The sequence below is a fragment of the Rana temporaria genome, chromosome 9 (assembly GCF_905171775.1).
Source record: "Rana temporaria chromosome 9, aRanTem1.1, whole genome shotgun sequence".
Classification (NCBI taxonomy): domain Eukaryota; kingdom Metazoa; phylum Chordata; class Amphibia; order Anura; family Ranidae; genus Rana; species Rana temporaria.
In genome coordinates, this window is record NC_053497.1 from 50,025,022 (window position 1) to 50,039,766 (window position 14,745).

The 14,745-nt window shown below is 46.0% G+C and overlaps 1 protein-coding gene across 1 annotated transcript in view; it reads left to right on the plus strand.

Moving 5' to 3' along the window:
* The window catches only part of VARS2 (valyl-tRNA synthetase 2, mitochondrial), a 68,367-nt gene that overhangs the window by 3,560 nt on the left and 50,062 nt on the right, over window positions 1-14,745 (plus strand). The window contains exons 2-7 of the mRNA XM_040323424.1: window positions 962-1,126; window positions 4,267-4,348; window positions 5,015-5,115; window positions 6,220-6,341; window positions 10,323-10,389; window positions 13,291-13,388. Coding sequence (XP_040179358.1) covers window positions 986-1,126; window positions 4,267-4,348; window positions 5,015-5,115; window positions 6,220-6,341; window positions 10,323-10,389; window positions 13,291-13,388 — 611 coding nt within the window. The 5' untranslated portion in view covers window positions 962-985. The remainder of the gene's footprint in view (window positions 1-961; window positions 1,127-4,266; window positions 4,349-5,014; window positions 5,116-6,219; window positions 6,342-10,322; window positions 10,390-13,290; window positions 13,389-14,745) is intronic.

The following is a 14,745-nucleotide window of genomic DNA, read 5'->3' on the forward strand; positions in this document are numbered from 1 at the left end:
ATCCAAGGTTCCACTGTACACACGTTGAATATTGCTGAGAGCAATAATTATAGCACCAGAGTTCCTGTGTACTTTTAAAGTGTCACCTATGGATCATATAGAGCAGGGCTCGACAAATGGCAGGTCGCCGTGGTGAAAATAAATTGAGTCCTGATGCTTGGGCTGCCACTCAAATGCTACCATGCACCACATCCACCCCGCTATGGTTTTCGGGACTGGCATAGTGGGTGGCGCCGGGTAGAAGGGAGGAAGGAGAGCGAACACACATCCACTTCCCTTCTTGTTGCTGACCCAGAAGTGATGCCACTTCTAGGTCCCTGTTGACGGTGATGGGCGGGAAAGAATGTAATGCAGTGCGATTTGCATTACATTCAGGGGAGACATGCAGGGTCTTTTAGAGAAAAAAAAGAATTGAGGGTCCCCCCACCCCCACATATACACATGTACAAACTTAAACTCACACGTTTGGGGGCCTTTGCCTGAAAACGTTGATTGTGATACACATGTTACATATCAGCCATTGGCTCCCGCTGCTGTCAATCAAATCTAGTGATGGGGGGGGGGGGGGTGTAAGTGCTGCTGCCTGTTGTCAATGGATGCAGCAGCCCACATGAGCACCCACATGAGTTCCCCCATGAAAAGTGGGGGCACCCGATGAAGAGGAGAGGCCAGGAGCGCCGCCGGTGGACCCCAGAAAAGGAGGTTCGGAGGCTATAAGTATAACATGTTTATTTAAAAAAAAAAAACAACCTTTACAGTCACTTTAAGGGAAACCTCTAGTAAGGAAATTCTATTCTACATTCCCTTGTATAGTGTTCTATAAATCAGTAATATGTTCCTACGTTGTGTTTATATAATCTGAGTTTGCATAATGAATCGTAATGCAACTTTAGTGTTACCAGCATGATGGGAATAAATGTTGGCCTCTCTATAATAATGTTTCACCATTGTTCCTTTCCAGGTCTCCACATTCCTCTCCCATACCATGCTCCGCCTCCTTCTTGACACAAGTCATAATGTTGCTGGGAGATTCCCCCGCAGGGGCGTTGCCAACATCACAGAGCGCATCAAGCGGGACGAGCGGAGGCAAAAGCAACGAGTTCAGCAGGAAGAGGGCGCTGCTCGGGTAATAGACCAAAACCCTTTGTTATATTAACTGCCAAAAGCATGACACAATGTTTTCCCAAAGGAAGACCTACACCCTTGTTTTAGTTTGCTAAAGTGCTTGGTTTCAAAAACAATTGCCATTTTTAAATACATTTTTTTTATCCCTTATTGAATCTCTGCTTTGCTGATTTCCTGTAGCCTCTTTACAATCACTTCTTGTCTACAAGATCTCCATCCATATTATTTCTCAGGGCAAGTTTCTAAATGGTTCTAAGAGGATCATGCTGGTGTATTATGTACTGAAATGTCTACTTGTTTCCATCAGAAGCCACAATCTCTGTGTGCTGAGTGACGTTAAGTGGACAACGCAGACCAATCAGAAGAGAAAAGCGCAGAGATTTCGAATCACCGGACCGGTGATAGAGGGGGATTGGCAGTCTGGTACAGTGGGACCGGGTAGTGGGGGTCAAGAAGATGGCTACGGCAGGAAGAGCCGCAGCCACAGATGTCCACAGTTGAATGGGAGCCGGAGATGGTGGAGCCTGTCATGCAGAGAGGTTCCCCCGCTCCTGTGTGAACTCCGGCTCAATATCACTGACAAGCCTGGGCTCACACAGGAGCGGTGGGGAAACTGCATGCTATGTGGACAGGAATCGCACTGCATTCCCGTTAAAATCGCATGCATTTTTTTGCAGTACAATTTGCGGCCATTTATTTTGTATGGACGCAAATCGCACTGCAACGTATCAGTACTCAGCATCGGCGATGAAAAAAGTGTATCGTTGCATCCCTAGTTATTAGATCACTTGTGCATATTTGCATGTATACATCCAGAAATACTGACCAGTAACTCAGATTTCTGTATTTTATTTAATTTTTTTACTTCTCTATTCAAAGAGCTGCACGATTCTGGATAAAATTAATCGCATTCAGCAGCAGCGATGCACAATCTGAGAACTACGATCTCCCCCCACTGTTTGTATAGGTTAAAATTGTGCCTGTGAAATGGTATCTCCCATCGATAATATATGCGCATGCGCCATGGTTACGTCAGGGCAGCTGATCGGCAAATCAGCTTTTGCGCAGTCCCGTACAGCGCATGCGCAGTACATCCCGGGCACTTCTCGACAAAACACCGGGAGCCTCAGCCGCGGGTATTGACATCACGGCTGGGGCTTCCTCCTCGCCAGGCCAGTAGGAGAGGGTAGCGGAGCCGCACACATGGGCAGTAGGGTTCCCGGCATGAAGCCAAAAGGCTACACTGCCGGGTGCCTTTATTCGCAATGGTGGCGGCAGCACACGACAGCTGATGGAAACCTCAGCTGCGGTGCCGACATCGCTGGACTCCAGGACAGGTAAGTGTCTTATTATTAAAAGTCAGCAGCTGTAGCGTTACAAATAGCACCTGCAAAGCGCCCTAAAACAGCTGCTCCATTCACTTCAGTGTGAAAGCCCAAGGGCTTTCACACTGGAGTGGTGCGCTGGCAGGGCGTCAGAAAAAGTCCTGCCAGCAGCTTCTTTGGAGCGGTGAACTCACCGCTTCTAATGCGCTCCTGCCCATTAAAATCAATGTGCAGCGGCGCTTTGCGATCGGTTTTAAGCCTTTTTTCGGCTGCTAGCGGGGGTTAAAAGTGCCACGCTAGCGGCCGAAAAGCGTCACAAATCCGACGGTAAAGCGCGGCTAAAAATAGCGGCGTTTTACCGCCAACGCTCGGGGCGGCTCGGTGTGAAAGGGCTCTTAGGAGACATCTTCCTCCGTCCTGACCTCCCCACCTTTATTCTGGTTTGTAGAGAATGTATAACTAAAGGGCTCTCATCATGACAAGCTCTCTTGACAGCTCTTTAGTTGTATTAACCCCCACCACACTGAAGATTATGGTGGTGGGGGTAGGATAGAGGAGAATTTCTCTAAGTGACACAGTGATGAGCTTAGCTTTCCCTAACCTCTGATTTCAATTTTAGAGTGGCTCCGTTCCTTGGTAGGGTCACCTGGAGCTACCCTTACGAGCGCGCTCAGACGTGATGACGTTACACGTACAGGCAGCTCAGAACCCCTTGCTCCTCCCCAGTCTTAACACACAGGCAGATTCTTCCCTATCTTCTCATCCAGGATGCTTTGTCATGCACAGGCAGTTATCATCTCTAAAGGAGGAGCTGGGCAATATCTAAAGATTGATTGTCAGTGTGGGAAGAAAAACCTGCTGAAGGTCGATTGCTGGTCACACATGCACAGTGTGGTATTGTCACAAAGGCTGATGGGACATGTAGTCCCTTCACAGGCATTCATAGGGCTTTTGGTAAATTTCAACAGGGAATTCTGGGAAATGGGTCTAGGGAATATAAATTCCCCAATGATTAAGAACATTTTTTTTTAATAGCGTTGGACAGGAATAATTTTTATGTTAAAAAAATAGGAGGGATTAATAGTACTTTAAAATGCAACTCCAGCCTCTTACTTCTGGCAAAAATAAGTTATAATAAGATGAAACTTGGTGTAGCCAAAATCATCAAACCTTCTGGCACATTTGCTGTGTATATCAGTTCACTAATTCATTTTATTTCTTCTCTTGCTTGTTAAGTGTAAAGAATTTACATATTTGATCCCAATCCATTGTTTATGGTGCTTCCAGATACCAGAGAGAGCCTATTGCTTGTATAATTAAAGTAGATCTAACCCCAATCGCTAAAATCTCATATAAGCCGGTTTACACTAGGAATGTACTTGAACGTGCTTGCTCTCGTGCGGTGCGTTTTGACAGCCCATTAATTTGAATGGGCTGCAAAACGCGCAAGAACATGAAAAAAGTAGTGCTTGCACTACTTGTAAAAACGCACTGCACCAAATCGCATGGTACTGCAAACACACTGCAGTACATTGGCACCCACATATAGATCGCAAAGGGCAGTGTGTTTGAATGTGGTGCAGGAAATGTTCACGCCAATCCTGCCCTGCGTTCTGGTGGGAACTGACCCCTTAAACTGTATGTCGCGTGGTACTATCACTAAGTATGTTACACTATTTACAGAAATTGAAGACTGTAATAACTAATAAATATATATAAATAAATCTATATTATATATATCTCTATAATTTTTATTTATTTTTTTCGTTCTTTTATCTACAGTGATGTGTATTGTCTTATCATTCTCATATAACAGGTCTCACAAGTTAAAGGTCAGCGCTGGAAAGAGAAAGAAGTAATCAAGTATGAAATCTCTACAGTGCCCGGAGATAAGAAAGGTCAGCAGGCATATATTAAATTGGAACTTGCATTTAAGGCCTCATTCACACAGATGGTCTATGAAAGGGCCATGTTTCTATGCGTCTTGAGCCACCAGGCGCTGCATGCAGTCAACCTAAATAAGTGTATGGGGACACCATCGTTTGCACAGACACAGCCGCTTTTGGGTGAGTGGCCCCAGATGCCAGTCAAATTGGGCCAAGTGTTTGCTTCAGTTTCCATTTGCAAACTACAGGCCTCAGTACCCATGTGAATGAGGCCTAAAATACAAGGTCTGCCTTTTTAAGCCCCTTCCCCAAATTTCTGCAAAGCAGCATAATCCTTTAGTAAACCCTGTAGATGGGGGGGGGGAGTTAATATCTTACCTTCCCCCTGGGCAAGGGTGACATCCTCCTTCCGGCAAGCACCGGGGAATGTAGAGTACTCCAAATGTCCCTTAGAGGACACTTCTAGCTGTGCAGAGGCGCTGCAGCTTCATCTTATGAGATTTGGAGTTCTCACCATTTCCCAGGATCTCATCAGCAGGAGTTTGGTGCACCACGGGAGCCGGCAACCCCACCCGCACCGGCTACTTCTATATTTGAAGTTAATGCTGTTCCAATATAAATGTATCGGCTATGATTGCCATATTATGTGCTTATCAACATATGCCTATTCATTTTTAGATACAACATGTCCACTGCCCTCCTCCTACAGCCCAAGCTATGTAGAAGCTGCCTGGTATGCTTGGTGGGTGAAGCAAGGTTTCTTCAAGCCTGAGTACCAGGTGAGGATACTGAAGGGTTGGCATTTGGTCTACACTGCTCATGGGATATACTAGATGCCTGATTGTGGAATAGGTGTAAATATTGTATGTTATGCCTTACATACTGTTTCTCGATTTAATGATTGATAAAATGTACAATTAATGTGGACTAACAACCTTTATGTAAAGAGTACTGCTAGAGATCCTGTCACCAGACCATTCATTTCAACCACAGTCTCCATATAAGATTATTTGTGCTTTTAAACATATTCTTTACATGTTCTATACCTGAAAAAGCCTCCCTTGTGTGGACCTCCAAAAGTTCAGAGACTGCTGCTGGGTGCCACCAAGTATTCTCATTACATAGAGCAGCAGGAGGCAGGGTTTATCTGAAGCCATAGAGGCAGTAATCTCTCTGCAGAGGTCCAACACATCCCTCCTTCTGATTTGGACAGTGGCGGCCTGTCCATACAGGGCGCTTCCCCCCTAATCCATGCAGTGCCGGACGCATGTATTCTAATGGGAGTTTATTTTTTTTAGAAGTGCATGATTAGAGCCGGAGGCGCCCCAAGCCCACCCAGTTGTGCGACAATAGCGTATTCATAATATTCGCTATTGTCTTCCGGCTTCTCCTCCCAGCCAATCCCATCTCAGGAAGCGGGTCCTGAGACCTGATTGGCTGAGACGAGAAGCAATCCGATTTGCCGCTGAGGAAGTTGACGCAGGAGAAGCCGTGCCTTCATGAAGCCAAGGAAGGAGGAGACGCAGAGGCCCGCCGCCTGGAGGAGAACCTCAACCTAAATGGGGTAAGTGCAGGGACTGATATCGACCAGGGGGGGCGTTTGGCAGTGGACGGTTGCCACTGGAGTTGGATATACAGCTCTGCAATCAGCAAAGGTCGTGCTTCCTGCTCATTGGAGCAGGAAGCAACTCATTGGGTATGTCAGACCTCTACTTAGAGACCCCTGCTTCCACACAGAGCAAATGTTTTTCTCGCCAGCATGCTAGCAGTGGGCAGACCAACTGGAAGACTTTGCACATGTTTTGTTTTAATGTATCTGGAATTTATTTAGCTGATTAGTTGAATCTGCATTCCTGGACATGTAATGTTTTTGCCTTTTGCAGAGTCGTCTCCCTCAGTCTACCTCAGAGGTCTTCTCTCTCTGCATTCCTCCGCCAAATGTCACCGGCTCCCTTCACCTCGGACATGCCCTTACTGTGGCTATTGAGGACTCTCTTGTTCGTTGGTGAGTCCCTTTCCAATAAAGTGGTTTGCCTGGAGTATGTCTGTGAGATTTTGTGCCTATTCCACCACAAGAGCATATGTAAAGTCATCTACTGATGATGTAGCAGAAGATTTGGCTTAACATTGGTTTCCGATTCATTCCAAAGGTGTGCAGTATGGTTAAAGTCAAGGCTCTTTTCAGGACTCTCCTGTTTATCAACACCAAAGATGTCAAACTATGTCTTTATAGACCTTGCTTTGTGCACAGGGACCCAGTTATGTGAGAACAGAAAGGGGCCTTCATAAGAGGAAAGAACAAGTCACAAGGTGACCAATGTACATTAAAATAAACATTTAATAAGCTAACGATAGGAGTGCATCTTTTGCGTCCTTGCGGCTTGGAAGCAGCTCCCACTACTGGGTTGTGGGTAGGCAGTGGCACTGCCTTGGCTATGCTTTTCAGGGACACCACTTATGTTTTCAAGCAAACAAGCCACTAATAGCCTTCCAGCATCTGACAAGTCTAAGGTTTTGCCCTTTTTGCAAGGATACAGGCTTCCCCTACCAGGCATTCTCTCTGCTGACCATGGAAAGCTTCCAGGTCTTCCGCATTGGCTTGTGAGGGGCTTCTCCACCCGTATAGGCTTGTGAGTGCGTGGTATTATTATTAATCCCATTAACATGTTTATGATTTTAATGCTCAAAGATCACCTTGCACCCCGTTCTCCCTCCTTATATTCTATTCAGTATATGCATCTTCCCTATCCAGCTAAGGCAAGGGGCTGCACAATCAGTGTATTTTAGAACCCCAATGGAATTCAAACCCTGCATTATTCCTGAAACACAAGCTGCAACTGTTCTTTGTTAGAAAATGGCCTTCCGCAAACTGTTGTCACAAGGTTGGAAGATCACAGATATCTAACACGCTCTGCTCATGTCTAGGGAGCAGAGGGTGCGGCCAAGCTGCACTGTGTGTGTCAATAGGGCCCGCATGGGTGCCCCCATATAATGTGGCTTGCTATGGGGGCTCTCAGAAGGGAGGAGAAGCCGAGAGCGCTAGAAGTGGACCCCAGAAGAGGAGGTTTGGGCTGCTCTTTGCAAAACCATTGCACACAGCAGGTGAGTATAACATGTTTAAAATGTAAAACATTTTTTATAACTTTTAGTGCCACTTTAATAGTAGTACCCGTTACTCGAAACACCTGAACCCAGTAATTTATTGGAAAGTCCACATACTTTTGGCCATATACTTGTTGGGGTGGTCAGGTATTTTGGTAGAAGCAAAACCCATCTATTTTTAAAACTCTAAAGCCCTGTACACACGATCGGTTTGTCTGCTGAAAACAGACTGATGGTGTGTGGGCCCCATTGGTTTTATTTCTATCGGTGTAAAACAATAGAACATGTTTTAAATCTTTCCTATGGATAAATAAAACGATAGAAAAATCCGATCGTCTGTGTGGAACTCCATCAAAAATCCACCCATGCTCAGAATCAAGTCGACGCATGCTCGGAAGCATTGAACTTCATTTTTCTCAGCACGTCGTAGTGTTTTATGTCACAGTGTTTTGGCACGGTCGGATTTTTGACTGATGGTGTGTAGGCAAGACTGATGAAAGTCAGCTTCATCGGTTGCCCGACGAAAAAAATCCAACTGATTAGATTCCATCAGATATCCGATCGTGTGTACAGGGCTTCACAGTGAACATTGGTGTTTTTTTACTAAAGTAAAAATCACTTTGCACTGCTGTAGATCCGAGGGAGACGTGCAAGGAAAATAAAAAAACAGCATTTTAGCTTGCACATTATTGGCTGATAAAATCAACAGAGCTTCCCCTAATTTCAGATCTACCCTTCAGATTTACAGAGTCTGCACTCTCAAGTGTAGTGTAGGGCAAAGTGGATTTGCCTTTCGTAAATAATCCCCAAAGTCTCTAAATACTTAATATTAGGAACCTGAGGAACATTTTTAGAAGACAACCCATGAGTCAGTGTAGAGGTAATGAGGTTGATTTGCTAAAGGCAAATGAACTGTGCACTTTGCCAAGTGCTCTTGCACCCTGCAAGAGAAGTTTCTCCAGAGCTTGGTAAATGAGCAGAAGCTCTGCTGACTTCCATCATCCAATCATGTGCAAGCAAAAATTCATTTTTTTTTATTTTCCTTGCACGTGTTTGGGTACTCTTTGGCTGGTGAAACATTTGTTGCTGTGAGAGTAAGTGAAAGAGAATCTCTTTAAAGCTGATCAACTGTTTACCCTAGGAGGTGGGTGCTGCACAATTCAGATACTCACTCACCCATCCAGCGCTGTCCCGCTGAGATCCTTTCATACCCTGTCACTGTTCAAGTCCAAGTCCCATGCCGCCATGTTATCTCTGACGGCATTGAGAGGGCCTGCCGGTGTTCTGACGAGAAAAGCACCCTGTCGAATAATGCCCGCCCCTGTACTTCGCTTGCGCAGTACGGAGCGGCCGAAAGCCGCTGAACATTGGAATACGCTCCCAATGGTCGTGCAAGGCTGCAAAGGGCAGACTTGTTCATGATGGGCGTGTGTGAGGGGCGGATGGCAACAGAAGGGGGTGTATTTTGTAATGATGGGCAGTGCTGTCACGAAACTAAAACGCATCTCCTAAACAAATATATCTCTACTATTCTTCCTACATGTGTTAAGGGCCCACACATGTAGGAAGAATAGCAGAGATATATTTGTTTAGGAGATGTGTTTGAGTTTCGTGACAGCACTGCCCATCATTACAATATACGCCCCCTTCTGTTGCCATCTGCCCCTCACACGCGCCCACCATGAACAAGTCCACCCCTTGCAGACTTGCACGAGCATCGGGAGCGTGTGGTACTATATCGGGTATAGTGCGCAGGCGCCGTGTAAAGCTGATCGTCAATTCGGATGTTCGGCGGCTCGGTACTGCGCAAGCGCTGCGCATCCGCAGTACCGGGCGGGCATTATTCGACAAGGGGCATTTATCGACAAGACACCGGCTCTTCTGGGTTTTGCGCTATTAGGCCTGCCCCCCTCCTCCTCTATTAATTACACAGGAGGCACAGCATGCACAGTATCACATCATTCTCCTAGGCAAATGAGGTGTATAGGTGCCGGTTCTAAACCCTTTAAAAATACAAGCAGCTATACAGGGTGGGCAGGAGGCATTTGGTAGACTTTGTTTTTGGTTTTGTTTTGCCCCTGAAATGCTCAATAATTGCCTTGTAAATCCACTTAATGTAGCTATGGGAATAGCTGAAAAATGAAGCATTTTTGCTGGTGCTTTAATTGTGTGTTTTGCTTATATGATGTGTTTCCTGGGTTATCATTGGCCATAAGGTCCCAAACTAAGGACAGTGGTATGCATTAATGACACTTAAAATTAAGAGTGTTTTCAAAATGTTTGCAAGCGGATTATTTTTGATACTTCTTATCTTTTCCCATGCCAAGCGAAATTTTGGCTAGACATACCATTTTAAAGTGATTGTACTGTTTTTCTTTTAAAAGCAAACATGCTGTACTTGGCTCTTTCTCCTCATCGCGTGCCACCATGGAGATCCGCATTCCCTGGGGGCACCCATGCAGTCGCACTCTTGAGTCCCGCTGCTGCATCTATTGACACAGACAGCAGGACTCAACCTCCTCCTCACTTCCGTGTCACTGGATTTGATTGACAGCAGCTGGAACCATAGGCTCCTGCTGCTATCAATCTATCCAATGAGGACAGCGGCTGGAGCTCTGAGGGGGGCAGCACAGAAGATTTATCACCTTTTAATGCACAAAACCCTGAGACTTTACAACTCCGTTAATACAAGGTGAACACTATAGTGTGCTTTACTAATATTCATAGAAGTGATCATCTTGAGTAGGCCAATTGTAAACACACCAAATGCTGGTGGAAAATACAGTCCAAACCCCATTGTGTACCTTTATTTCATGGTGCACTAGATTGTTGACCTTATATCTGTTTAGCACCTTTAACACTTTTTGGATCTTCTCTCTATCAGGAGGAGAATGCTGGGTCAGAAAGTTCTCTGGGTGCCTGGATCTGATCATGCTGGTATTGCAACACAGGTAAGCTATGATTTGTGATTCTTCAAATCAATATACCGTATAGCGCATACCAAAGCACCATAAGCTCAGTGACGCTGAGTCTGTTAAACATACAAGCTCAGCGTCACTGGGCAAAGTTTGCTGTCTGCCCGCTATGCCTTTCACACGTGGCTCTGTGAGCATGATACTGCACATTTAACAGGCTCCACATCACTGAAGTGGGTTGTAACGGGAGGGCCGTGGGACCCAGAAGCTCTCAGAAAGCATGAGCCAGAAAATAATGGACAGTCAGAATATAATATCTTGGACTATTATGTAATTATTATCCACAATATATTCCAGGATATCTGTGGAGAACTGGTTGCTGTTTGTTGATTCTGAACTTAACAAATTAATTGAAAGAGTGGCTCATTCATAATGTGGAGACACATACTGTTAGGTGTTAATGTCATCAACTCTGGTGTGATGTACATGAATTTAGGATGGCTTCTAAGGATCTTTCATTGTGGCTTGTGCTGATTGACCCTGTATTGTGTGAAGGTCTTCTGATGATAAATGTGTATTGTGAGTTAACAGACAGCTTAAAGGTCAGGTGTCTGAATTATCAGCTGTAGTTAATTAGCTCATGTAAATTATGTCAGAGCTGGAGCCAGAATGTCTACCAAAAGATGTGTATTGGGGCTCATTAGGAACCATTGTGTGATGATGTGGGTGGAGTTGGGTCATTGTTCATTTGGTTACTGCAGTATTATTTTTGTGTGTATATAAGAGCCTGCTTTCTCAATAAAGATGCTCTTTTCTGTTGAACCTCAAACAGAGCTGTGTCTCGTTAATGGGGGAATTTGTATGGGTCGTGTTCGCCGGATTGTGGCGTGTCAATAGCTGCCTTGGGTTCGGGAATGGAAAATCTTAAACCTAACCCCTGTCCCATTTGGGGTTCCGTTACATGGGTAAACCGCTGTTTCTGTCTAAAGCCTCATAGAAACAATTGGATTTTTCGACAGGATGTGTGTGATGACAGGCTATTGGCGGAAAATCTGACCATTTTGTTTGCTCCATCGGACAATTGTTGTCTGAGTTTCCAGAGACAAATGTTGGATAGCAGGCTTTAAAATGTTCCGCCATCAATAGTCTGTTGTTGGATTTTCCGATCGTGTTTACACAAGTCAGTCGGCAAAAGTCTTAAGTACAAACGCGCATGCTCGGAAGCAATGCTGCCAAACGCAACATTAGCAGAAGGTGCCCAAAGGGTGGCGCTAAAGAGCTGAAAAAAACGCATCGTTTTGTGTTTGTTGGCTGACAATTGTGTGTCATTTGTATGCAAGACAAGTTCGTGGCCAACGCACTTCGGACAAAAGTCTTACGCGTTGTCCACGGAAAATCCGATTGTGTGTACAAGGCTTTACACGCACAGTAGCTGGACAGAAAGCTCCGTAATACTGAGCCTGTGATTTTCACAAGATTCGGCGTGACTGAGCTGCACTGAAGATAGTGTCCCTTATTGATACTAACATTGGTGCCGCCCTCCAACCCGTGCATCTCATGGGAGGCATAGCCCTGATTGTGGGTGTGTTTGTATTACTGTACCAACCAGTCATGTTCCAGCTGTCCCTGATTCAGGACAGGATAGATAATGAAAATGAAATGAAGAATCCATTTTCCTTGCAGACTTTCAAAGTTAGATTTTGTTCTTTACGGGGATTGTTCACACACAAAGTTCCACAGGTGTTCCTTGCATCCCCATGCAGACAGTCCTATTGATATCAGTTGGGATGCAGTGGCTGCACAGACAAATGCACGTTTTTTTGCGTTCAGAGCTGTGAGCCTGTACCCACAGGCAGGGGCGGATCCAGAGTCTAGTCTAGGGGTACTGCCAGAAAATACGTTTTTTTGGGGGTAAATTTATTGGGGAAATGGCTGGTGTTGGCGCTTCAATCATCACGGCAACATGGTTGTTATGGTGTCAGGAGGATTGAAGTGCATTATTACTATTATTACATTGTTAGAAAAAATGAAATAGTTCGACTCACCTAATGCAGAATCAGTGGGAGCCCCGAGTGTGTCACTTGCCACTGTTGCCTGCCACCAGATGCAGATTGTCACTTTCCACGTCTCATGCCACACTTTGTGGATTGTCACTTGCTGTGTCACTTTTCTGCTAAGGTGGTCTTTTGCTGTGTCCCAGAGTCAGGCAGCAGATTACCAGTCAGGCAGCAGAGAGATTATGTAATCTCTCTGTTGCCGCAGCTGCCTACACAGTGAGGGCGGAATGGAAGCGATGCAGGGCGCCGGGCGGTGAAAGATGATGTCATCTCTCTGCTCCCCCGTCTGCCGGCTCCCTTATTGGCCAGCAGCCCGCTCACACCGAGCCGCACAGCTGCTCACTCGCTCTCTCACCTGCCTGCTCACCAACTGATCGGCCGGGCCTGCCTGCGGAGCTGCCCCATGTCTCTCACCAACAGAACCCGCCCGCCGAATCTCTCACCCGCAGTGCCACCCACCGCCCCGCAATTTCCCCGCTGCCCCCTTGGATCCACCCCTGCCCACAGGGATGTCAGATTGGGAGCAGTGGCTGTGTCCAATTGACATCAATGGGACAGGTAAACACAGCCCTCGTGCAGGCATACAGTGTATTACGCCTTGTCTGAACAAGGACTTAAGCCCTGTTCACACCTATGCATTTTTTTGTGTGTTTTCAGTTTTTCAGAAACGCACTACAGTCTATTTAACATGGTTTCCTATGGGTCACGTTCACATCTGTGCATTTTATGGAAAAGGCAAGGGATTTATTTCTGGTTTTTGGTTTCATAGACTTCAATGGATCAAAAATGTGTATTGAAAAATGCAAAATGCACCTGGAATATGCAAACTGCAACCTGCATAGATGTGAATCAGGCCTGAGTTTGGTCATTTGTCTTCTAGGCTGTGGTGGAGAAGAAATTATTTAAAGAGCGCGGACTTTCTCGACACGATCTGGGCCGAGAAGAATTCCTAAAGGCCATCTGGAAGTGGAAGGAAGAGTGAGTGGCCGATTTAATGCTTTCCTTTTTTGCTGATTTGCTTTTCAAGATGTTTGTTCGTGTGTATCTAATCTCAAAAACAAAAGTGTAACATTTTTCATCCTGACAGTCTTCAGATATGATGGTGGCATTGGTTTTCTTCGATTTTTATTTTTCCTTTAGTTTCACCAGAGATCCCGCCATTAACGCACTTCCTGTCCTTGGCTGACAACGCACGCGCACTGAACTGTGTGTATGGAGGAGCAGCGTCACGCTAGGCTGATCTCTTGATTAGGACAACACACACCCCCCCTTCTCTTCTCCATTACAGAGGGGTGTTGCTTTGTAGTTCAGCGAAGATAAATGTGACAGCTGAGAAGATTGTTTGGGAATTCAGCTCTGCACACAGGACATTACAAAAGATAACCACAGGCTTGAAATATGAACAAAGCATACCCCTCTGTAGTGTGTCTCAATCAAGAGCATTAAAGTGGTTGTAAAGGCTATGCATTTAGGTGAAAAAACACCTGGCAATGACAGGGCCCCCCCCCCCCCCGTTTTACTTACCTGAGCCCTGTCACCTGCTCTGCACGTCCCCCGGCATTTTTTTCTCCACTGAGTCTCGGTGTTGATTGGATAGATTGATAGCAGCGCATTGGCTCCCGCTGCTGTCAATCAAATCCAATGACATGGCCGCCGGGACCGAGACATACACTCTGTGTCTATGAATGCAGACTGTATGAGATAGGAGCGCGCCCGCAAGGTAACCCCCTTGGGAGAGAGCTTCCCGAGGGGGTTAGCTATCGCGGGGAGGAGCTGAGAGAGCCGCCGTGGGACCCCAGAACAGGAGGATCGGGGCCACTGTATGCAAAATGAACTGCACAGTGGAGGTAAGTATGACATGTTTGTTTTAAAATAAATAAAAAATAAACCTTTATAACCCCTTTAAAGGCCCCTTTCACATTGGACCGGGAGCCGCGTTGGCAGTATAAAAAATAAAAATATCGGCGATATACCGCCGGGATTGCCGCAGGAATCGTCCGCTAGCGGTGCAGTATTAACCCCCGCTAGCGGCCGATAAAGGGTTAATACCGCCCGCAATGCGCCTCTATAGAGACGCATTGCGGGCGGTATTGCCGCGGTTTCCCATTGTTTTTAATGGGAAGGAGCGGTATACATGCCGCTCCTCTCACCGCTCCAAAGATGCTGCTGACAGGAGATTTTTTTTGTCTCCTGCCAGCGCATCGCCTCAGTGTGAAAGCCCTCTGGCTTTCACATTGAGTATGCAGTGAAGGAGTTTTTCAGGCGGGATAGCAGCGCTATTTTTAGCGCCGTACCGCCTGAAAAACTCCTCAATGTGAAAGGGGCCTAAGTGTCA